This window comes from Talpa europaea (genome assembly GCF_964194135.1).
Source record: "Talpa europaea genome assembly, chromosome: 8".
In the NCBI taxonomy this organism is placed as follows: domain Eukaryota; kingdom Metazoa; phylum Chordata; class Mammalia; order Eulipotyphla; family Talpidae; genus Talpa; species Talpa europaea.
The window spans coordinates 71,800,827-71,826,967 of NC_140075.1; the positions used below are offsets into that span (position 1 = coordinate 71,800,827).

The following is a 26,141-nucleotide window of genomic DNA, read 5'->3' on the forward strand; positions in this document are numbered from 1 at the left end:
GTCTAAAGCATCTTCCAGTGGGGACCCACAGAAAAGGGTCACAAACAACCGGACAAGCCCGGAAGGAAAAGAGCAAAATCAACATCAAGATAAAAGCTGCCATTGTCACCTCCCCACGGGTCTCACCCACATCTGTGTCACCCCATCCACGACCAAAAGACAAGCGCAGTTTCTTCACGTGTCTCTAGGCTCCACGCGCCTCCTCCAGGTCTCCTGGCTCCATCCTCCTTCCTTCCTCAGTCTCTTCTTCAGCTTCTCCCCTTCCTGCTCAGTTCCACCCTCCCTTGGGTGGGGCAGGGAACCTCCCCCTTTCCTGGGGACCACCCTGTTACAATAGGATGTCACCTGGAGAGAAAGCATGAATGATGATGAAAGCAGGGGTTCCACAGTCTCAACAGGGGTTGTCCCACTGTCATAATTTCTAAGTGGGAAAATGGAGAAGGAAGTGTTTCCAATGTGCAGGATTATCTAGATTTATACCTCTGGGGGGAGACCCCATCTCCATCCTTTCTCCTCCTCACCTTTTAACCCTTCACCCTTACCCCAAAGTGTTTTCTAACTGGAAGGCCTTGGGCATGACAGAGACTCTTAGGGCCAGAGTTCAAACTGGTGGCTCTGGAGAATACTCCTTAACTGTGTCCTTCTCATTTGACGTGGCACTGTCATTTCTCCAACAGTATCATGGGGGAGATAGGTACCACATCTAACACCGGCGAGGACTGACAGCAGCTGTTACATTATTTCGTTCTGATTGGCAGAGTGATGTATGCTTATTGAAGAAAATTGCATATATCAATTTTTTTAAAAGATTTATTTATGCATATAAGAGCTGGGGTACAGGCCCAGGTGGTGAGAAGATTCACCAGAGACAGAGTGGGGAACAGAACAGGCAGATTGACCAAAGTACACTGCTGAGGGGAGCAGCGGGCGAGTCAGGAGAGGTCTGCTGTGCCATGTGGGTTGCTCCCTGGCTGGCAGGGAATCAAACTCATGCTGCAGTGGCTGTGGATAGCTTCATAGTTGTGTCTTAACCCTTGTGCCACCAGGGAGGCCCCACATATATCAATTTTTAGTTGAAAGATTTAAAAATAACAAAAGACTAAAATTCCTACTGACTAGAGGCAATTGCAACATTTTAGCAATTTCCTTCCAGCGTTTTATTCATGTTGTTTTATTCATTTTGTTCTATTCATAATTGAACCCTAGTCATATAAGCAATGGTGCATCCTGCTACTTTTGCTTAACATTATGGCATACATAGTGATTTGTCCACATCATTGCATTTTTTAAAGATTTATTTATTTATGCATACAAGAACTGAAATGTAAGCCAGAGGTGTGGGGAGGAGGGTGAGAGGATTCCCCAGAGACAGAGTGGGGAGCAGAACAGGCTGATTGACTGAAATACACTGCTGAGGGGAGCAGCGGGCAAGTCAGGAGAGGTCTACTGCTCCATGTAGGTATCTCCCTGGCCGGGGATCAAACTCAAGCTGCAGATAGCTTCACAGTGTTGTGCCCAACCCCTTGCGCCACCAGGGAGGCCCACATCATTGCATTTTTATGGCCACATAATCTAAAATATGGCTGCATCATAGTTTACTCAAAATAGTTCAGATTATTTACACTTATAAATGACACTGTGATAAACAGCTTTGTGCACATACCTTCGCCCTACTTGTGGGTGATTTACTAAAAGTGGAGTTGGTAAAGTAAAAGATATATGTATTATTAAAAGCTCCTGCTATACATTGGTATACTGATTTCCAAAAAGATTGTTATCAAATTCCATGGAGGGGAAGAGAGTGGGAGACCTATTGGAATGATTTGATCTGTAAGAAAACTCTTTGACAGCAATTGGGGAAAAAAAGCTTTCTATTTTGATAAAGTAGAGCAGAAATGGCTATGCATTCTGTGCTAACCAGTTATCTGCTCTCACAGGGCAACATAGTACAAACTCAATGCTAGATGGGTGTTAGCATCCTGGTGGCTGATACAAATGTTCCAAGCATGGAGAAGAGCAGCTACTCAGGAAACTCCTTTCGTAGAGGTGGGATGGGCACTAGACATGGAAGGGCTGGGGTGATGGGGGAGAGGAAAGGTCAGAGAAGGCATTTGGGGCAAATGAGAACGAGGTGAAGGAGAGCCCCAGAGGAGCAGAAGGTGCAGAGGGCAGCAGAGCAGTGTTCAGGTGGCTTGCCCTTCCTCACACAGCCATTGAGGCAGAGCTGGCCAGGGTGTGGGGGTAGCACAGACCCAGCCTTTTGTCAGCTGGGGTGGTATTGATGGTCTTGGGGTCAAGCAGAGATTTCAGCATAATTTTCTATAAGACAATGATCAGGAATGAAAACAGCCTCAACTGCGCAGGAGGTTAGATATTCTTTGACCATTTTTTCCTGAGCTGTCACAGACAAAAAACAGAGCAATTATTTGATGAGGACTGAATAGATGTACAGATAGAAGACAGGATTTCTGGAAGGCAGAGTAGTTGGATAGACTGATGAACATGTTTGCTCTCCATCTAATATCTAACACTACTCATCAAAACTATTTATTGATTATCAGCTCTATACTATCACTTCATTAAATATTCCTATTCTTTTGATTTTTAAAAGGTTCTAACATTTTTTCCCCAAGCAAACCCACATTCTCAGTTAGTTGGAAGAAGGACCAAGAGAAGGAGAATCATATGATTATTTCCCTTTCTGGCAGAAAGTTTAGGCAAAGAGACTTTCCATTGTGCAATTCCAAAAACAAATCTCACTTCCTCATTTTAAAACTCAGCAGCTCCCTGTGCCTATCCTGTGTAACAAGGTCCTCATTACAGGACCTCCTTTACATTCTTTTCATAGTGTAATAGGCCTAGATTTTGCTTTCTAGTCTTTCTTATGAATTTTTTTTATTGTGACAAATTATAACAAAAATGTTCATTTTAACAATTTTTTAGTGGGCAACTAAGTGGCAACACAATGTTGTCCATTCATCATTACTATTGATTAACAAAGCCTGTTTTTAATCACTAAGGAGAAATTCTGTAAGCATAAGCTCTAAGTTCCCATGCCCCCTAAACCCAGGTAGTCAACAATCTACTTTTTATCTCTGTGAATTTGCCTGTACTAGATATTTCATGTAAGTGAAACCTGAAAATATTTGTCCTTTTGTTTATGGCTCATCTAGCAAAATATTTTTTCAAGATTGATCCATATTGTGTATGTACCACAACTTCAGACCTTTTTATCATTGGCTAATAGTTCATCATTTATACCTACTGCATTTTGATATACATTTATCTGTTGGTGGGCACTGGGCTATTTCCATCTTTGGGATATTATGAATGATGCCACCACAGTGGGCTGTGGTGTTCAAGTACATGTTTCATTCCCTGTTTTTATTTTGTGTAAATACCTAGACACAAATGCTGGGTCATACAGATGACAGCAATCCTTACAGAGTTTTATGGACCTGGGGAAAAGCACTCTTGAAAAGGGATTATTGTACAGTATTAATATCATACATTAGGTTTTCCTCATCACACAATATATCTGGGTTATTATGAGAGAGGAAAGGAGAAGAGAATGGAGAGAAATTGAGTTAGAAGTTGTATATTAACTGATGTGTCAGAAATGACCAATTTGGGATCCTAAGTATAACAACACTGTTAAAAGATGCAAATATTTTAAGCAGTGGTTCAGGATATTTTGTGTGATTTCATGTTACTTAATGGGAAACACCGTAAATAACAGGGTTTTTAAATTGGGTCCTAATTCATTAGTAAGTTATGACATCAATTTGCTATGATCAGCATTTAAAAAAAGGAAAAAGAATAGAAAAATACAGGAATGTATCACACTTAGGTAAGGGTAGGTATTTTTGGAATTTTTATTTTGGTTACATGTATGCTGTAAAATATCTTATTGTGGGATGTGATAAAAAAATATAGATTGAAGTTGCTATTATGGTGGAATGAGTCCGAGCTTTGGAATTAGCCAGAATTTGGTTTGATTCTGGGCTCTGGATGGCTTTTGTAAGTTACCTATGACTCAATCTTCTCATTAAAAAAGGAGTGTAATAATATCTCCTTTCTATTGAATGTGTGAGATAAGATTGGAGATTAGCAAGCATGTAAGTACTTTCAAATCTCCCAAACAGTGCTCTCCATGTAAAACACTCTATTCACTAGAAGGAAGATGCTGTATTATTGATATCTAAATCTGCTATGCTGTATTCTACTTTAAAAACACATTGTTCAGTCTATTTCTCCAGTTTGGTTGGTTAAGGAGGAATAATTATGTGTTCAAGCCTCCTTCTTATTCTCACCTTTTACATATATATAGGTATTACGGATTTTGACACCTTGTTATATGCTTGTCATATATTTCCTAATTATTTCATAGTTTAGCTAGCATTGCAAACTCAAATCTTTCTCTAGTGCTTAAAACAATTCTGGGCACATTGCAGCGCGCTGGATGAAAATCTTTTGAGTTTGGTCCATAGCACACCTTTTGCAAAGTATCACTTAAATAAGGGGAAGCAGATGTAATCCTGATTCCACCGGTATTTCTCACTCAATCTACTCCATGCTAAACAGGGCAGTCAGGCACTAAGTCATGTCTCTGGGTAGCATAAGTGGAAGGTGTGAACAGAAAAACCACTTTATCTGAGGACAGTCGAAAATTAGATCCTCCTTCCCCCTGCCCCCCACTCTTATTCCCTTCGGGGAAGGGCTGTTTTATAAGCCCAGAGCACCGAGGCCCAGGAGCCTGCTGGCGTCCTGAGCTCCGCAGGCTGGCGGGCACGCACGATCTCCCGCACTGAGAGTCCTTCTTCCCAGATGAAGGCTCATAGTATCACAGACGCGCACAGTCTCGATCGATACTGGATGGCAGACGTGCTCCCGCCGTCAAGTGTAGGCACAGCGCGGTGGATTTAGCTGCCCTGCCGCTCTGTCGCAGCTTCTCATCAGCTCAATACCGGCAGACGACCGCCGCTGACCAGCTCCCCAGCTGACCCCACCCGGTCGCCTCCCGGCACCAGCTGCCCGCGCCCCTTCTTCCCTGCTCTGCTCTCACAGGGCGGAAGCGTCTTCATCAGACTCCGTGCGTGGGGGACACCAGGGTCCTGGCCTGGGAGGAGAGCGCAGTTAAGTGGTCGTTCTGCACAGCCCCCTGGAGGGTCCCCAGAGGGGGCTGAGGCAGAGAGCGCTGAGCGCCATCGCACCCCAACCTTACCTTGCTTCGCAGGGCGTGCAGTAGGAGGAGGCGCGCTCAGGTAGCCCTTCGGCTGGCGCAGAGGCTGCTGTGAGCTGGGCCAGGGGTGTGCGCCCCCACCCACCTGGTGGAACCCCAATAGCCCAACCCTGGGAAAACCCCGCCCCCGGCTCCCGCTCCCTCTCTGGATTGGCTGATGCAGCCCCGAGGCGGGCCTCAACTATAAAGGTGACGGCCGCGGGACTGCTGTGGCGAAACTCCTAGAGCTGCTGTGCTCACCCGCTCTCAACCCTGGCACCCGGGTTCCTCCGTGCCCCTGAGCGCTCCTGACTCCATCATGCCAAGGGGCTTCCTGGTGAAGCGAACCAGACGAACAGGCGGCTCCTACCGAGTGCGCCTAGGAGAGCGGGTCTTCCCCCTGCTGGGACCCCCGGTGGCGCCGCCCTTCCCCGAGGAGGCTTCCAGTGTCCCCCAGTCCTGTGTGGAGCAAGTGGCGCCCCTCATTCTGGAAGAGCCTGGAAAAGGGTTGGAGGAGGAGGCAGCCCCCGAACTGTCGGGGTCGCCCAGCCGGGCAGCTGGGGCGAGCCCCAGGGCGGGTGGACAGGAAGATGCGGAGTGGAAGGCAGATGGCAGGGAGGGTCCTGGGCCCAGCCCTAGCCCTGCAAAGCCGGCAGGTGTGGACCTGCGCAGGGCGTTCCTGGAGCGCTGTCTCAGCTCCCCCATCTCGGCCGAGTCCTTTCCCGGGGGCACAGCCGCTGTGGCCGCCTTCTCTTGCTCGGTGGCGGCAGCAGCTGCACAAACCTCGGGGGAGCAGTTCCTGCTGCCGCTCCGGGCACCGTTCCCAGAGCCCGCGCTCCACCCGGACCCGGCGCCGGTCTCGGCCGCCCTGCAGGGGGTGAAGCGGGCGTCCAGCGGCGAGCGCCGGCCCAAGGCACCGCCAGGGTGCGGGTCTGCACCAGGGGCCGCTGGAGTTAAGAAGTCAAAGGCCATAAGGAAGTTGAGTTTCGCCGATGAAGTGACTACATCCCCTGTCCTGGGACTGAAGATCAAGGAAGAGGAACCCGGGGCGCCGTCCCGGAGCCTGGGCGGTAGCCGTACCCCGCTGGGGGAGTTCATCTGTCAGCTGTGCAAGGAGCAGTACGCAGACCCCTTCGCGCTGGCCCAGCACCGCTGCTCCCGCATCGTGCGCGTTGAGTACCGCTGCCCGGAATGCGACAAGGTCTTCAGCTGCCCCGCAAATCTGGCTTCCCATCGCCGCTGGCACAAGCCACGTCCCACATCAGCAAACGCTGCCACAGTCTCCTCGGTCGAGGGGAAGGCGCCACCGGCTCCGAACCCCTCGTCGTCCCTGGGCTCCGGGGCTGTTGCGCCTTTCCTGGCAGAGGGGAAGGAGAACGGCCGGGCTGAGCCGCCCGTAGATCAGCACCAGCCGCCCAGGGACAGCTCCGGGGCGGAGCCGCGCCAGAGCAGCGCCCCGCGCCCGGGCCTGCAGGTGCTACCCCGCCCGGAGCCGCCGCGGCCTCAGGGCCCCTACGCGGAGGGGGTGTTGGGGCGCGGGGTGCCTGGACGGGCCAGTGGTGTCGGGGGACCTGAGATCTTTGTGTGTCCGTATTGCCACAAAAAGTTCCGTCGCCAAGCGTATCTGCGCAAGCACCTGGGCACTCACGAGGCAGGCTCGGCTCGCGCGCTCGTCCCGGGTTTTGGCTCGGAGCGCGTCGCCCCGCTCGCCTTCACTTGCCCGCTCTGCGGGGCGCACTTTCCGTCCGCAGACATTAGGGACAAGCACCGGCTGTGGCACACTGTCCGTGAAGAGCTGCTCCTGCCCGCGCTGGCCGGGGCGGCCCAGGAAGCACCGAGTTCAGGCGGGGCAGCCGACGGGAGCGCTCAGCAAATTTTCTCCTGCAAGCACTGTCCATCCACTTTTTTTAGTTCTCCGGGTCTGACCCGGCACATTAATAAGTGCCACCCCTCAGAAAGCCGGCAGGTGCTGTTGCTGCAGATGCCACTGCGGCCCGGTTGTTGAGAGACTAGAGACAGGGAAGATTGTCGAATTTGGCTTTGGAGGAAATGGATCTTGGGAATTTCTGTGGGGCTTTCACCTTGCAAGGTCATCCTCTTTCCTATATTTTCTCTCCTATAACCCCCCTATTCAATGTTCTGCAGAGGAGCAGATAGTGAAATGTAAAATCCCTCTCTAGAGCAGGTATGTATGTATGTTTGTATGTATGTATGTATATGGTATAAGCATTTTTGGTCAAGAACTGTCAGCTTTAAATCTTCCCTTTCCCCAGGAAAATAGGATCTCCCCTACAAACTCTGAAGACCCTAATGAATCCTATGACTTGTAATTCCTATGGAAAGTCACAGTGGATGCGTGCATGTCTCGATGTCTACAAAGGAGTCTAGCTGCCGAAAGTGGCAGTCATCACCCCCCCCCCCCACCCTTGCCATCGCAGGCACCTATGTAGTTTCTGTCTCAAATAGGGTCAGATACCTCGCATTGTATATTCTGTGAATTAAAAGTTAAGTGACTGGTGCCAAACTTATGGGGGGGGGGATTCTGTGAGCAGGAAATATTTGTGCTTTGGGGGTAGGTGGGACTCTTGTAACCTTTCTTTTTCTCAATTTAGTTCATTTTGCAGTTAGCGTTTGGAGGTGGGGAGGGTGCTACTTTGTTGGAAGTTGAGAGACCCTCAAATTCTAAGCTTTAGCTATTTCATATGCAATATTCAGATAGTTACTTTAAACTTTTCTTTAATACAATTTTGGTAATATAGAACTCACTGTCTGAAGTTTGACTGTTTCAGGATTTCATCAAAATTGTTTAATGCTTCTGTTTTAAATCTTACACTATGTATATTATATATGAAACTGTTCAGCTTAAGGATTAAGACATTAATACTTTAAGACATTAATACTTATAATCCACTATGGAACCAAATGACCATTCAATATTCAGTATTTTTTCGTTTTGTAACCCATATTCAGTGTACTTTCTGTACTCGTGTCCTAAAAGCCTTAGTTTGGGACTCTGGCTTATTGCTCGACAGACAGCCCCTATTTGTAAGATGCTTACCACCAAATAAATGTACATAGCTGGTGCTTTGTTGTGTTCTGTGTTTGTCTTAAGAATCCCATTGAACACAGCCTATTATTCAAAGTCCCATTTCTTATCTCCCCAAAGCAAGTATTCTACTTTAGAGTTTTAGTGACCCATTTAGACAGAATACAAAGACAGGGGAAATTATATTTTGCAAATGAACACAGTGGTGCAGAAAGGGAACGGGAAAATTTCCTTTGAAGTATGGCTGCACAGTGAGCTCTAAAAGAGTATGTACTATTCACTAGTCTAAAAAGACAATTCCCTCTCAAAAAGTCAATAGAAAATATATTTAAATTTTTTTTCCCAAAAAGCTAGTTACCTGAAGATAATAAAATCACATTAACTATGCTAATTCACTATTTCAAGTTGGTATTTCACTCCATTTTGTTACACATCATCGTTACATGTTCATTTACACATTTTTGAAGTGCTTATTTTTTAATCAGTTCCTTTTTTTTTGGTAATTCACCTTGGTTGTAGGAAACTTTATATTGATTAATCTTGCTCCCAGGAATTCTCTTCATCCATGTGTTTATTGTCTACATAACCATTCATAAGAATTCTAGTTTACTTTCTATAGTGTCACAGAGTATTATTTGTAATACTCATACACAGGCATTCTGAACGATCTGGAAACTGTTGGTAAAAAGGTCTGCTCCTGAATGTAAATTATAAAACAGTAAAATTTAAAAAAAAACAAACATGAAAAGTTCCTGGTCATTAGAAAGATGTAAAATTTCCTATGTTTTTAGTGACCAAGGAAAGGCTCCTCAAGAAGTTTGAGAGTATCTTGGGAAGGGAATTCAAATTTGTTTTTTATGATTAGCTAAGATAACCTAGATTTGTTTTCCATCTCTTGGTTAATCATTTAGCCCTGCTTATTAAGTCTGAAAATGATATGTAAAACACAAATTAACACTCATGGACAGAAAGTGATAAGAATATTTTTATTGTATTATTAAATACCATATCATCTTTTCCCCACTGTTATAAATTTGTAGATACTACATGAATGATGATACATAATTTATATTTTATAGTTTGCTGGTATAATGTATTTACACATGCAGTTAGTACCGATGTCATGCTACATTTCCTTAGGAGATGCCCATTCAAAAAAAGATGTGAGCAAAATGTGAGCAGCTTATCTAATGTAGGAAAATACTTATGGAGGATGGAATGTATACCAACCTGCACCTGCTAGTTCAGTATTAACTGTGTTAGATTTAATTTAGATCCTGGGTCATGTTCCCTTTCCTTTAACAATGAACATAATTTAAACAAACACATTTAAATCAGAAAAATTTTTACCTCCTTCTTTCTCTTCCCTAACCCCTTCTTTTTGTACTTTATAAAGAACACAACTATACCAGGATCCTGGAGCCAATAATAATTGGCCAAAATCTCAAAACAGAAATGGCATTTAACAGTGATACCATCTGAAACCAAACATTAGAAAAATATTTGGAAGCTAAACATAAATCAAAGTACAGAACAGTGATTTTTTTTTTTCTGGTTTTAAATGTCATGGATCCCCTGCACAGTCAAGAATTGAGACAATGCTTTCAAAAAAATGGTTAATGGTAAAATTATTTCATTTGAGACCACTTATTTTCATAACAAATAACTTTTACACATCTGGTGCATTAAGATTTGCAATTTTTGTTGTAAGTTTAGAAATGCTTAAATTTAAAACTTTACATTTGTAAAAAAAAAAAAATTACATGTTTATTGAGCCATGAGTTGCAATGTGTTACAATAAATAAGATAATGAGCTATTTGTCCAATTATATTTTGGCTCAAAGTTAATCATGAAATAAAACCACTTAGACATAATTATCTAGGAAGGTAAGGGTGTAGAAAACTCCCCCCCCCACCAACCCCGTAGGGCAGTTTGGAGTGGAGGAAGGGGGATCCCAACTGAACAGACAATCCAAATCTAAAATTTCAAGTTATAAAGTACTTAAATCCAGTGTTTTCTAAAATAAATGCTCAGGAAGAAACATGCATATTATGGCTAACACGAAAGCCTGAAAGGGTTAATTAACACTATGTTCATGCTAAGGTGGCTAGTGCTGATCACTGCTGGGCTGCTTGTCTCCTTAGGATTTATTGGCTGAGCCAGAGGAACGACGCAGCTTCATGGACATGCGGCTTTTGCTAGTTCGAGGAGACATTGGAGAGGCCAGGTCAGCCCCGTCTACCTGCGTTGCTGTGGGAGTTTCACTGGGTAGAATCTCTGGGTAGAAGCCTGTGGAAAACAGTATAGCTTTCAGTAGGAGCCTCATCCCATAAGAAATAACCTTTCCACTACTGATCGGTAGCATGAATTCCAACCCTTAATGACGTCTTCTAAGAGGAAAGAGCAAGCTCCAAACTTGCTTATTATAAGAGCTCACTAATATTTTATTTAAAACCCAGTGATCTGGTGGCTCATTATTAGCAAGAAAGCAACAATCATAATTTCCAGAGCTCCCCAGAAAAAGCAATGGGAAACATGAACGGTAGGCCAGAAAGGACAGGGATCCAAAGCATCATTGGCATGCAGGGAAGGGCTGAAGGAGCAGCTAAGAAAGACCAATTCTATCGCTAGGTTACAGGGTATTACCAAGAAAAGGGCCTTCATTGCTCAAACTTGAAAGTAACAGCACTATATGGTTCAAAAAAGGATTCAGCACTACAAAATCATTAGACAACATGCTAGGTATTTAAATGGTTTTAAGGAAGAGGACAAGTGTTCTCATCTGGAAGTAAGTTATAAACTAACCCCTTAAAATTTCTAAATTTAGAGGCAATAAGCAATGTTTTTGTTTTCCTTTACTTAAACATTTGCAGTTACGCTATACAGCCATAGTCTATGTAGCCAGTAGAATTAGTAGATATAAAATTTTAAAAGCAGCAAAAAAAAAAAACCCTTAAAATCTCTGTCATTTGCAATAGTTCTTCACCTCTGTACTTATTCCATGAATTGATTCTCTCATATACAGCACTACTATCAAACTGTACACTGTATGCCTTCATTTTCTGAATAAGAAATTACAATGAAAATAAAAACCATGTAAAAGCATAAAGAAATTTGCAAGCACAACAGAATAACATAAAAGCCTGTATATTTTATGGCACTTTAATCCAGATTTTCTGGATGTTAGCTACATGAAGATTTTTCTGTCTCCCTCTCACACACTTCCTCCTTGAACTTACACATCTATCTCTTTACTTTGTAAGGAGACTCTTGGCATATTTGTTGGCCACACCTCATACAAATAACTATGCTAGCACTTCCCTTCCATACAATGAAAACATTTATGTCTAATGTGAGGTTATACATATTTACAAGGAAAACACAAAATTATTCAATATGGGGATACAAATTGAAAATATATCTCAGAATACTTGAAAGTGTTACGGCAAAATGTTATAATTATACTTAGGAATATACACTGTTAAAGGAAAAAAAAAATTCACTACTCATAATCCAGGGCAACTGCTCTCCTTTTCAAGCTAATTTCTCCAACATTCTTTCCTAATTGAAATGAGGTTGGCCTTTAAAATACAGGAAGGAAATATATTTCTGTTCACCTTTACTCTTGCTGAAGATCTGAATTGGTTCAAACTGGACCCAGCCCGGAAAACCTAGAGGAGACTGTGAATCCATGGCCCTTTTTAGGGTAGCACTGCAGATGGATGGCGGAGGAAGGTGAAGAGCAGTAGCTCATGCTTTTCTGGTAATGCATAGTATTCCCAGCCAATCAGGAGAGGCCTTCCCATGGGTGTTTACCTTGAGATGGCCAATGTTTTCTAGTGGAGGTTTTGGGAGGAAGAGAACTATCACTGCATTTCTTTCTTTGTTGTGAATGAAGAAATGGAGTAGCGAGCAGAAGTGAGAAAACAAAAGAGAAGATAGATAACAGCTATGAGAGAGTGCAGAATTTTACAGGTGTTAACTGAGGAGCAGAGGAGAGTAACCAGAATTTTATTATGAAATACATTTGGGCATGCAATGTGTTAGTGATGATGTTTCGCCATGGACAATGCTTTGTAGATTCAAATGTTATACTTACCAACTAACAAGACAAGTTCAAATAGGAAAAAAGAAAAGAAGGAAAAAAGTCTATGAGAGAGTCTATAAATAATCTCCCTTTCAAAGTGTTCATGACACTGGTAGTGTGTTATCCTAATCATTCAGTACAAAATCTCTAGAGCTGTGCTGTCGAACACGATAGCCATAGACCAATAAAATTAATTAAAAAAATCAGTTTGGTTTCTTAGTACACATGTGGTTAGTGGCAATCATACCAAACATTTCTATCACAGGAAGTTTTATGGGAAAACAATGCTTTAGAGTATGCCAAATTCAAAGATTTTCCTGAGAGATTGCAGTTCCTTTATGTCTCCCTTACAGCTTTCAAGGTGAAATTCCCCTTCAGTTAGTGTCAAATCATGCTTTTAGTGTGTACACCTAATATCTGTGGTGTGCACTCAGTTTCCAAACTCTGTAAGTAACTTACAGTGGATAGATCTCAATTTTGGATGTAAAGATTACAGTGATAATTAAACTTTATTTCATATCCTACTTTACCTAAGAACTGAGTTATAAGTCATGAAGAATATTATTTCTGTCAGAAATATTCTAATATTGAAATGTTGGACATTGTGTATTTTCTTTGTACTGCCTAATGACATGTATGAACACTTTAAACCTGCTAAAATTATTGGGTAAATAAGACCTTTAAATTACTGTGACTTTGAAGGCAATTCCAATTAATACTGGACTAAGGCAATGTAATGTCTTAGAAACAGAATGGGTTGGGTTGGATAGACCTAGGTTAAATGTTAAATTTGTCATGTTATTAGTTGTTGAATCTTGGGAAAATTAACCTGAGATAGTTTATTTGTAAAATGGAGACAACACTAAATTATTTCACAAGGTTGTGGTGATGAGCAACTGTATATTGCAAAAATCCTGGCACACAGTTATTGCACACTGAGTATACAGAGTTCCTAAACAGGTAAGAAGTAAAAGGTAACAGACTTTGAATCAGAACAGATGATTAGAAAAGGGGTGAAACTTAGAATTATATTTGAAGAAAATGGTCATATATACTTGTTACGAGGTAGACAACACAATATAATGTTAAATGTAGCTTTGGGGAAATGAAAAAAGAAAAGTGAAAAATATATTCACTCTAGTGGTGATAGCCCTACAAAATATAACCTTATATTGGGTTGTCAGAAAATTCATGATGTATTTTTGCTTGAAAAACGTAGGAAAAATACATCATGACTTTTCCAACAACCCAATATTAACTGTTATAGATTATCCAAATAAATTTACTGCTTTAGTTAATAAGTGATTAAGAATAGTATGGCTGCACCATTGCATAAAGGAAATAACACATTTAAAACAAAATAGTTTATTTGGGCAAACAAATGGTTTCATTTTAAAATATGCAAGAACTACTATTTATATCAGACTAAATTTGTTATGTTTTATCTTCTTACAAATAGGAAAACTGGGTTTGGAGTAGATTAATTTGAGTTCATGCAGATAATGAATGGCAGAACTATAATTTTGCAGATCAGTCTGATTCCAAAGCCAATCCTTCTCCCATGCCAACCTTAAAATGTTAAAAATTTTGTTTTTTCAATGGGTGGAAACCTAGAACCATAAAAATCTTTAGTATGTTATTGGGCAATTTCCTTCCTTTCAATAACAAAAAGGGGTTGAACATATTTAGATTAAATGAATTAAGTATAATAGTTTATAGATCATCAACTCTAAAGTCACAACAGGTCTAGGTTGGAATTTGGCTTTACCAAATACCAGGTGACTCTGGGTAAGCATTTTGCAAAAATTAATCTCAGAATCACCATGAGATTAGAGATTACATGTAGCGTACTTAGCACAGTAACTGATTATTTTATTGTTTTCCTTATGTTTAAGATCTGAATGTTTTACGTAGAAACTTAGCCTAGTAATTAGGTAAACTCATGTTAAAGGGAAATGGACTTTAAGATATTATTTGCTTTTTAGTCAGCAACATATAAGTCTACTGAAAACAATACATTTAGCTGCTTATAATTTCAGGCCCACCTAATGATATTAGAAACCTTTTTAGAAAAACGACTAAACAAATTTATATGTTTAAGGAAACTGGTTTTCCTATTGGAACTTACAAAATAAAGAAGGGGAGGAAAGTTGAAAATGTTACATTTAAAGCAAAATTTTGATGACTTGTCACATTCAAAGATTCAAAGGGAGGGATGTGATGATCATACTACTATTCCAGCTGCTGCATGTGGGAATATGGATTTGGGAAATTAATAGCGAAACAGGTTAGAATGAAGGTAGAAAAGATGCTATTACAGGTCATCTACATCATTTTTGTTAGCACAGAAATATCTGAATCTTATTTAAATAGGAACCTACATGTTTTCTAAAATTATATAGAGTAGTATGTATGTAGAGATATATATGTATATACATAAAAATAAAAAATACCTGCCAATCAACACCTAATTTTTTTAGGGATTTGTTTATGCGGGCACTGGGGTGTGGTCTGGTGGGGTGGCCGGGGATTGAACCGGCGCTGCGGGCAGCTCAGGCAGCTTCGCAGCCCAGCCGCTGTGCCACTGGGGGGGCCCCCCAGCTCCTTTGGTTTTTTAAGATACTAAACTCTATAGGAAAACATTCAAAGGGAAGTATCTACTAGGTTGGTTAAAATAGACTTGGTTTTTTAGGATACTAAACTCTAGGAAGGCACTCAAGGGGAGGTATCTACTAGGTTGGTTAAAATGGACTGTGGGCCAGGGATCGACGTTGATGGACGGTGGCCTGGGGGATCGAACTGGCGCTGTGCTGAGGCTGGCGGGCAGCTTCGCAGTCCAGTGCTCAGCCACTGCGCCACCGGGAGCCCCCAGCCCCCTTTGGTTCTTTTAAGATACTAAACTCTATAGGAAAACAAACGCAAAGGGAGGTAGCTTAGTTAAAATAGACTATTACTACACAATAGGCATTCAAAAATATTTATGGCTGATAGTAAAAGGACATACTGGAAAAATTATGGGTGTAATTTTAATGTTGAAATTGAGAAAGATAATTAAAATATACTTGATTTGGAAAGAGATCTAGATTGTGAACTGCCAATATAATCTGACCAGGGAATCATTTCAAAGTTTAGTCAGAGAAGAGGTGTTTATTAATATAAAGTTAAAGTCACTGTAAAACTTTTGAAATTTTCCACACACATGCCTGACAAAGATAAAAGGATTTTTTCCTGTAATTTTTTTAAAATAAGGGACAAGAAAAATCTAATAATGTTTTAATGCAGTTATGGAAGATCAACAAAGTGTGACATCACAATATCTCCCTCAATGACCTTAGGGATAAAAATAATTTCCCTTAAGTATCAGACTAATGCCACAGACAGCCATTTTGAGAAAAAACAGTTATGAAAATTATGGATCAACTATGATATATACCAACAGTGTTTCCCTCATCTATTTAAGTACTAAATTGTCTAGAAAGATTCTTTTATGGATTTCAGTGTCATTACAGAAGGTACATTACTGTTAATCTTGAATTAAGTAAAATTTAAAAAATAGTATTTTTGTATCTATTATAGGATTGGTTAGCAATAGATGATAATCATAAAGAATATCATAGGTATGTCTTGAAAACTTAATTTCAAATTATTGCATTAGTGTATGTTATTTTCTATACATTGGGTATGCACAGGATATCTAAAATTAATTCTCAACTGCATTTCCTCAGTGCAGCAAATAAATTTGGTTACTATGTTAAAAAATAAAAATGAACTTAAGTCAGATACATATTGCTATTATATGGATTATTTCATGTCTTCTTTCCAACTTTGACTTATAACTTTAAAATTCTATATGTATGGGGTTGTTCATGACAGGGAAATCAGAATCAGATGACTGGAAGCATTCTTCAAGAATGATAACGTTTTGCTACTGGAGAAGAAGTATTTCATTATTTTGTGTTGAACTGAGAATCATGCTGAAAATACCTCTAAGTATGAAAGTCTGTAAGAAAACAAAAATGTATTTGGTAATCCTGGAAAAAGTTATTTTCAGGTAAAAACACCCTTTCACAGTGCATGTTTCCAATGATTCCTAAAGGCAAAGGCTATTTTTAAAGATTAACTGAAAGTAATTTGTAGTCCAATATTAGATATAAAATTCATTTTAATTACTATTTTGATAACTAAAAGTTTTAAGCTAAACAAGTTTTAGAACAGTAACAACAGAAATACATTTAAAAATGAAGCCAGCAGAGTGTTGACTTGGTTGCTGTAATATCCTTTACTTAATATTTTGTAAAGCAATAATGCTATTTACTCATCAAGTTATGTTTCTGGTTAAATGTATAATTTGAGAAGAATATTAAGAGGAGGTATGTGAAGGAACCTGGTCTGTAAACAATTATAGTATGAGAATTGATAAGCTTTATAAATTTAATAGGAAAAGTTAGTTGGAATATTGTCCTATTATTTTTCAGTTGTGAAATTTATAAATCAACTAGGAATAGTGAGTGTTATTCTAAAATAAAATTTCCAGGTATAATTCACTAGTTTTAATTTCATTGTTCACTATTTAAAATAATTATCTTTTACCATCTTAATGCCAAACTGATTCATTTTAGGTACTGTCAATCCACTGAAGTGAATGTTAAACTTTTAAGTCTCTTTTCCATGACACTCAATTTGTTTTCTTTGCTAGGTCTCTTATATAAATTGAAAGGATTCTAAGTTTTTTGGTAAAATTATTTTTATGAAGGCCAACTAAATGACTAGACTTTGAGTATTACAATGAATTTCTTTTTTGCAAAGTAATTAGGCCAGAAAAAGTTCTTACTTAACGTAAAAACTTTCTATGATAGTCTCTTTTCCTGCTTCCCTCACACACCATTATAATAGTCATCTATGTACTTCAAGTGCCTAGTACAGTGCAAGGCACACAATAGAATAACCATTTGATGAGCTGAGCTAACCAATTAACAATGCAACACATTACAAAATACAAACAACACATCATTTCAGTTCAGTAGTACTACTTGTTCATGCTGAGAAACAAAAAGTCAATACAACAAGGTGTAACTAATTTCAACCCAGGGTTCTATTAGTTATTTTTATCCCAGAACCAATGTTAGTGTTTCATGCAGACCTGGGTTAGTAAATAAAATTCTGAAAGGAATTTAGTGATAATTTCTGAAATGTTTAGTATGAACCAGGGCAGTGTTAAGTTGCTTATTGTTTGAATTACAAGCTTGGTGCTTGCTAATTTTTTTAAAAAAGAAAACAGGAGAAGACAAAGGATGTTTTGGTTGATACTTTATCTTACCTTCAGATAAACAGAACTGATATTTAATGATCTAAAGAGGGAAAATAAAATAAATGAAACAATCATAAGGAGTGCAAAGTAGTACAGAATAGGAAGGCCACGAGTCATTTTTCTTACTGATTTCTTCAAAATTAGTTAAATTCTAAAAATGCAGTACCCTCTTATAATCTAAGTATTATAAAATTACTGTATTCAGCACTTCTAAATCTAGAACAGTCATTTTAACTTGTAAAATTAGAAATCATAAAGGCGATGTTCTTGGCCATAAAATTTTATCCTCTAAAGTTGAGATCGAATTTGTGTTTCTTTTGCAGATACTTCAGTAATGATTCCATGAAACACAATGGTCATCGCCCACTTCATCAGGTTAAATGTGATGCATGTACTTTTATGAAGATTGTTGATTTTTGAAGGAACTGCATTTAGGTTAAAGAAAGTACAAGTTTATATAGTTCAAATTCAAATATGAAACAATGATGAAAAATGTTTATCTCAGTGATTGGAATTTTATTCAAGCAAATTTCCCACTATTTTAGGAACTTTTAGAACAAAAGGGTATTGCATTTCAAGTTCCAAAAATGACAAGTAACTAACTGCTGTTTTTAATCTTACCGGCATCAGATGGTAAATGATGGTAGGGAGCTGGAGAAAAAACCTGTGCTGCAAAATCTTCAAATGTTGTTGGTTCTAAATGGTGCTGGACAATTGTTTGCAGGTATCGTGCTCTCTCCTCATAGCTGATTTCCTTTAGTTAAGGATAATCTTAAATGCAGCTTACATTGGAAGAGAGACATTTCATCAGAAAGGCCTACTATGATAATATAATATTCACTATTCTTGACTATCATTAAAATTATGGCTTTTTAAAGACTGAAATTTTGAACATTAACTTTTCTGGAAACCACTATAAATGACAATGTAACAGGAAGGTGTTTATTAGAAAATAATTATATATTAGAAAAACAATTGTAATACTAAGCTGTTGAAAGAAAAGCAATTTACTTGAGAAAGAAAGGATTCTACTGCTATCAGGTCAGCCTAGGCTTCTCTTGTTAATCAGTTTGATCTACAGATTTACTTTCAAAAAGTCCTGTGATAAACATTATAATGCTGCTTAAAACATTGTCTGAAATTCAGTATTTATCATTTGTAAAGATTTGTTGTGAAAAATTCCTACATATCTTTTTTCCCCTAAAATCTCTGCATTTTCCCAGCAATTGTTCTCATTTTGAAAGGAAGACTACTGTTGCTGTAATCCTTGAATAACTCCATGCAGTTAAGGTAAATACATCGTTGAATCTGTATGTCAGGAAAAAATACCTAGTCAATTATAACACTGAAACAAGCAGGAATATTTGCAAAGAGTCCACAGGACTCCTAAATACTGTCTAACAAAGCATCTACAGGGCACTGACACTGGCAGAAAAATACTGTACTTCCCTTTCACTACATTTTCTTCTCTGATATTATTGACAAGCAACCAGTACCTTGAAGTGTTGTTGCTTTTGAACAACCCACTCCAGGCTTCCTGTTTCAGCAGGCCTGATTGTGCTGTTAGCACAGAGAGGGCGAGAAAGAGAGAGAATATTTCTGTTGTTCACGAAAGCAACTATGGAAATGGCTGTCAAAATGTAGAGCAGCAGGCAGCAACATACAATTATCAGGAAAAACTCACATGCTGACTTCATGTCGTATAGTTCCTGAACTGAGAAATCAGTTAACCTTTCTTCTACAACTTTTAAAAGTTTTCCTACTGTACTCACTGTGCTATGTTGATAGGCTTTACATAAGATGGTTTTCAAAAAGCCTAAAGGATAATAAAGATTTGCCTACTGGTTCTTCATTGAATTTTTTCTAAAACCCATTTTACCATTTTCTCCTTAAAATTCCTTATTCTTTTTTCTGAAAAACTGCAATGTAATTACTGTAGTTTTACAATTCTAGAAACTGTAGACTAAGTCTACAACCAAGGCCAAGAAAAAAAATTTGAGGACTATAATTTAAAATAATTCAGTGGGAGACACTATGCCTACTTACATTTACAATATACTATTAAGAAGAATAAAGTAGTATGAGTTAAAGGTTTATACTATATTCTTTAGGTACTTGACTTTAACTGTAATGTCTTTGCCCTCTCAATGGCTTAAGTACTTCTTAAATTGCAATTTATTTTATGCACCAAATATTGAAATAACAAATTCCAATTCTGGTGATCCATTATTTTCAATTATGTACACTGGATGAACTTTAAAAGAATTTTTCTGAAATGTGTAGCAATAGGACAAGATGCTGTATTAAAATGATCAGCAGTAAGGATTTTATGGAAGGATAATAGACATTTTTGAGTATTAAAGAAATATAGAAAATATAGCACTTTAAAAAGAGATATATGGTTATAAATGGAAGAGGATGAAACTGATGGTTCAATCTAAATAATACCACATATCTCACAACTTGTTGGAAAGTACTTTTTTCATTGGGGGAGATTCACAGCTGCCGAATTTTCTGCAGTTAATAGAGTCCTTTGATTCACAGCAGTGCCCCTTGTACAAAAAATACTGGCCTTTGTGTATTACCAGAAACTAATTTTCTATTTGGCTGAAAAGGGAAAAATGGGGTTATTGCTTCTCCCTCCTACAGCGCTTTTCATTATGCCTGATGCACTCAACTTCTAAGCTCTTCTGAGAAAAAAAATAACTGAAGAGGCAAGAGGTAGAAAAATGAGCTTGTTAGCACATTAGAAGTGAAGTATCTTGGTGGGCCCTAGAAATTCCCAGTGGTGTGTTAACTTATCACTCTATGCATGCTGGCACTGATAGTCTCCCAATTGATCACTCTCTTTTCGCACCAAAGGTGCTGCCAGGAAGCAAAGGCTGAAGGCCCACAGGAGAACAGTCTGCTATCAAAACAAGCTGTTTTTAAAAGTCTGCTTGAATGGGTAAAATGCTTCATGAAAAGTAGGGTGGAGACACCTACCTGCTTTTAAAATGCTCTACTTTCAGAGGGCCTATAAATGAAATATTTTACTTTATCTTATTATATTTAGAGTTTACACAAAAATCAGGTAGAAAGAAAACAAATGTTAATATTTCTAAAGCAGGGAGGACATTTCCAATGTAGTAAAATTTATTAAAGCAAGAAAATGAATATCTAGATAAAGTACATTTTGGAGTGTAATTTTATTTCACTATAAAAAGGAAGCTTATCAATCTCTGAAGAAACCTTAACATAAAGCTATCCAAATAATTACCGAGATAACAGCATATTCATTTTGTATAAACACATAATGTATTTAATAAAATGACAAAAATCGTTACTGAAAATGATGCTTGCTGAAATGATTTTTAAAAGTTTAAGTCTAGGTGGCAGAGTAGAAAAAAATAATTATTAATGGTTAAATTTAAATGTAAAACTACAGTGCCTGTTAACACATGCTACATTAGGTGAATGTCTGAAATTTCCTTTTGGGGGGTTATCTTTGGAAAACATTGTAAGGTTGGTAAACATTCATAATTTAAGATCACTCACCTTCTGAAAGTTAAATAGTCTTTATAATTTCCCAAGTTTGATGTAGCCAAAGAACCACCATAAAAATAACACAATCCAATTATATAGAACTTACATTTTTTTCCCATTTTTACTTCACAAAACACTGAGGTAGAGTGTTTGTTTAGATATCAACTAAGCACCACGGTTGTGAGTTTCAAACAGGAGGATTTTTGTGAAAGAGATTATAAAAAGTTCCAAACAATGCAATGGTAATCATAATCCAAAGCGGTTAATTCCTATATCTCTTGATAATAGGCTAGATATTTAGTCCTTAAAAAGGCAGCTCTCTAGGGAAGAGTTATTAGTACCTATAAACTGAGTGGAACACACAAACTTGATGGTTAGCAACAACAGGACAGCTCAAGGTATACTGCTGTGAGTGCAAGTTGCCATTGGCATTAAATTAAAAAACTGAAATGAGTGAGATAAAAGATAAAGGTAAATAAAAAATTCAGAACAAAATTTATAGTATAAGTCTTAAGTTGAATTAGGGCTTTTGTTGTAAATTTAAAACCCAAGCCAAAACTAGCTAATAAAAACACCCATTCGAGGGAGACTTTTAACTGGTAGGAATCTGTAATATAGAATGAGCCAATCAAAAGAAATAACACACAGGTGCTGCAATCACAGCAATATAATTATCCACTAATCCTCCCACCTTTTGCAAAAGCAGAAAAGGGGGGAAGGAATACTATTCAAAAAATAAAGGGAACGAAACATTTTCTATAGCATAAAGCATTTAAAACCTAGTCTATTTCATTTATATTAACAGTATTCCTCTTAAGTATTTTTTATTTTAATTTATATATGAAATTATTTATGGCACTGTCTAACTGTGGTTTAATTTTAACCTGGTCCTGTGCTGCGGGTTTATCTATATGTTAAATGGGGATACCACACCGCCTCCTATTTGTCATACGGATGGTGAACATAAGACACAAATAAAGGGCAAACCAAAAGCCCCCCAACATCTGTGTTGGAAATAGTTTATTTTCACTTTTAGCTCAAGTCTTTGTAAATTGTAGATATCAAATTCACAAATTTTAAATGTTTAAGAAATATACTTGTATTCATGTGCAAGAACTCTGGTAATATGTTTTGATATGTATAAAAAGGACTTGTCATAATCTGATGTGAGGAAATGGATTTCTCATGGAAAAAGATACAATATGAACTAAAGAACCTGTGAAGGTTTAGTTTTTCAGTTTTACTAACATAAGAAAAAGGTAGATTTGATTTTAATGAAGCAATAATCCTGCATTCACAATAGTTTTCTTAATACAATGTAATTTTGAACTGTTGTCAGAAATGGCAACGTGTTCAGTTCTGTGATCACTGATTCCATGCTATACTCAACATTTAGCTAAAATGTAATTTGTGAATAGTCTTAAAGATGTGGAAATCTATGTGTATATGTTGTATACAGCAAAAATGAATGTGAAGTACAATTTTCTACAAAAAGGAGTTATGAAAATTCTAAGTATAAGCAGATATCAAAGACATTGGAATTTCCTAAGTAACAAAAGTAGTGTTTATACCTGTGCCCAATAGAATGGTCTTAAGGATTTAAGGCCCATCTAAGATTCCTGATTTAGTAAATACTTACCTACACACACACTTCTTTGGCTCTTTTGCAGTGTTAGAGGTTAGAAATTTCATTTCCCTTCTCTCTATGGAGGATTCCAAAAACAGTAGTTAGAGGGAGAAGGAGAGTTTTGCCTTCTTACTTAAAAATTTTGGCGAGTACTACTTAAGTGGGGCAAATTAGAGCCAACTGGTCAATATTTATAAAGTTGGTAAGAGAGTTGGTAGCTTGAATTTGCTAACGTGGGAGTTTCACATTATACAACTCCACAAATTGGGGCTACCCCTGCTATTGAGAGTAAACGCAAAGCCTGTTTCCTTATGCTTATTTTCTTAATGAACTTGAGAGACTGAAGTCATGTGGGATGGAAATCCTGACTTTTTACTTTTCTATCTCTCCAGTATCTAACACAGGGTCCAGCAGTATTCAATACAATTGTTTTGATTAGGAAATTGTTATGGAAATTAGGTAGCTAGTCCCCTTGCTCTCATCCCAGTTTGGCTCTCCAGAAGCAAACCCCTTTGGGGCAAATATAGTTGGAACTTCTCTAGGATTGGACTTAAAGAGTTTGAATGTACTTGTGAAAGCTTGATTCAGCCTCTACCTTTGATGTTGCTGCCCTTTGGAGGAAGAAAAAGTGAAAAAAGCAGAATATACTTATGTGAGGTATACCAGTTAGAGAAGAGGAAGTGATAATAGCCTCTCAAAAAATTCTAACTGCCTAAAGAAATTCTCTAAATGATAGCATCTGATGGATATGGTTCCATACCTCTAAATCACGTACAGTATTGTAAACTAATCAGTGAAAAATAAAACAGCATTGAAATCAACATTTTGTTCCATTGGCTGTAATCATGTTTTTAAAATACATAAATTTGGGCCTCCCCGGTGGCGCAGCGGTTGAGCGCTGGGTTGCGAAGCTACCTGCGGCCTCTGCGGCGCCGGTTCGATCCCCGGCTGCTCCCCGGCCACCGGAGGAGGGTCCCACATGGTGTGCAGACCTCTCCTGCCGCCCGCTGCTCCCCTCAGCAGTGTACTTCGGTCCTTCTGCCTGCTCTGCTCCCCGCTCTGGCTCTGGTGAATTCTCTCACCCTCCCTCCCGCACTTCTGACTGTACCCAGTGCATGTATAAACCAAACAAACAAACAAATAATAAATAAATAAGACATGCCTCTAGAAAATTAAAAAAAAAAAATAAAAAAATGAAATACATAAATTTAATTTTTTTTCATAAGTCCTATAGTGGTACAAAACAATTTAAACATTCTACTCACTTAAGTGTTCATCACTAGAAAAAGAAACATATCTATATATAAAAATCAAATGAAGTGTAATTTCACAAAATTTTTAGGTAGACTTCTAAAACTGTTCTGCACAAAGCAATAGCAGTTATAGTACCCTGGAAAAATAATACTTAGAAATTTAAATATTTAGGCTTTTTTTTTTAAAGGCCATCTTAAGAGGATTTATTCCAAGGCAGCATTTATTAAGATTATTTTAGAACAATTTGAGCTAGAAGGATACTCTACCAACATTCTTTTCAGGATACCTACCAAAATCAGCAAAATGTTTATTCAACAACAAGCCTTGCCTCAATAGAGAATATAAACAGATACATTCAGAAAAACAAAGGTCCTTACTGGTAGAGTTGGAACTAGAACCCTGGTCATTTAATAGTCCAATGCTCATCCTGGACACATCCAATCTCAATAATCTGGGTTTTGTATGAAACAAAACATCTAGTTAGCGCAAGGATGCCAACATACTGAATATAAGCTTAATTTCTGAGATAGGCAATTTAAAAAAATATATAACATATAGTACAGTAAAAATCATTGGCATGCTCTAAAAAAAAAAGAGAGAAACCAGTTTTCTTTTGTTCTAAAATGCCTTAAAATGAGTATGCTTTCTGAGGTGATATTGTTACACTGGGTCTTGAAACAAACTTACTGAGACATAGGATATGGGTAAATATATTTTGCAAGTACATCATAAGAATCTCATCATTATTGCAAGTAGCAAAGTGATAGTCTCCCTGAAATAATTATGCCATGGACTAACAGACACTGCATATTTATAACATGAAAGCAAACATAATGCATACCCTATAAAGACCTGATAAATTACTCTTCTACAGCCAATTTCTTCAGGAAATATGCAGTTTAGCAAATAAAATTTCCCCAAATAGCATGAATTTTGGTATTAATATCTTTGTATTATTGATATGTTAATAGAAATTACTCTTAAAGTCTGCAACAGGTTATAGCAAATTACTGAATTTTTATGATGCCTTATATTAATGAAATTCTTTAGTAGTTGATACTATCTACACCATGAAGGAAAAGCTGTGATTTGTCAGAGTAGACAAAGCTGGGCTTTAATCCATCTTTTTAATCATACTGCCAACTCTATATTGTTTTCACTGCGTCTCAATTAGGAGACAGGCAGGACACCTGGTACTTCTTTATCTAAGTCCCATGGGCTGCCAGATGACTCAAAATCCATAACAGGTGCTAAGGCAATGTGAGGATAGTCCTATTATTGAAAGCTGGAGTTGAATAAAATTTGGACCATATATAATTGCTCATAAAATCAGTCAATTACTAAATGAAAACATTAAGTAAAAAGTTCATAAGCCCAATTCTATCAAGGTTCATGTAAATACATTCAAAAAGACTAACCATAAATAAATAGGATTAAAAATTTAAACCTACCTAAAGGTTCTGAAAATCCTTCCTGATTTAATAATCCAATAATCATGGGTGGCTTCCAAAAAGCACTAACATGATTAACAAACGTATATCTATTCTACTTTCATGGAAGTGGCAATGAAGAAAAACTAAAAGAAAAATGAAGTTACCTTGATTTCAAATTTAATGAAATTAAAAGTTTGTACTCTCATTCTTCATAAGATCTGCTTGAAAATATTAATGAGACTTCCAGAGTCAATAGAAAATTGCTTCAGAAACACCAGTATTAGACTAAGAATTCAGGAAACATTGGTGGGGGGGTGAGCGGGGGGAGACTAGGAATAACTACTTTGAGTTGTTCCTTTTGGGAACAAAAATTCCAGTAAATTTGAGGAAATGAATGTATGTATTTGTACTAAATACTAAACTTGGTCTTTGAAATCATAAGATTTCAAAAAGGAAAAAAATCTAAATAAGTGAAATTTTACAGTATACAATTACTTAAGAGTTATCTCTACCCAAATGTGCACTAACTTAATTAAGATTTTGTTTAAATGCTATAATTATCGGGAGTACCAAAAAAAAGTGGTTTTATTATCAGGATAGGGAATAAAGTACAGCCAACTGTCACTTAAGACAGTGTCA

The 26,141-nt window shown here is 38.2% G+C and overlaps 2 protein-coding genes across 4 annotated transcripts in view; one reads left to right on the plus strand and one right to left on the minus strand.

The window, feature by feature from the left end:
* Positions 1-5,540: 5,540 nt before the first annotated feature.
* On the plus strand, positions 5,541-7,226 carry INSM2 (INSM transcriptional repressor 2; the record flags this gene model as incomplete). The annotated part of the gene is made up of 1 exon (XM_084240750.1): positions 5,541-7,226. One exon carries the CDS (start codon positions 5,541-5,543, stop codon positions 7,224-7,226), a length of 1,686 nt encoding a protein of 561 aa, XP_084096876.1.
* A 3,182-nt stretch (positions 7,227-10,408) lies between these two features.
* The window catches only part of RALGAPA1 (Ral GTPase activating protein catalytic subunit alpha 1), a gene marked incomplete at both ends in the record, with an annotated part of 206,636 nt that continues 190,903 nt past the window's right edge, over positions 10,409-26,141 (minus strand). For all 3 annotated transcript variants that reach the window (XM_084241386.1, XM_084241384.1, XM_084241385.1), the window contains 2 exons: positions 10,409-10,557; positions 18,285-18,409. In XM_084241386.1, coding sequence (XP_084097512.1) covers positions 10,409-10,557; positions 18,285-18,409 — 274 coding nt within the window. The remainder of the gene's footprint in view (positions 10,558-18,284; positions 18,410-26,141) is intronic.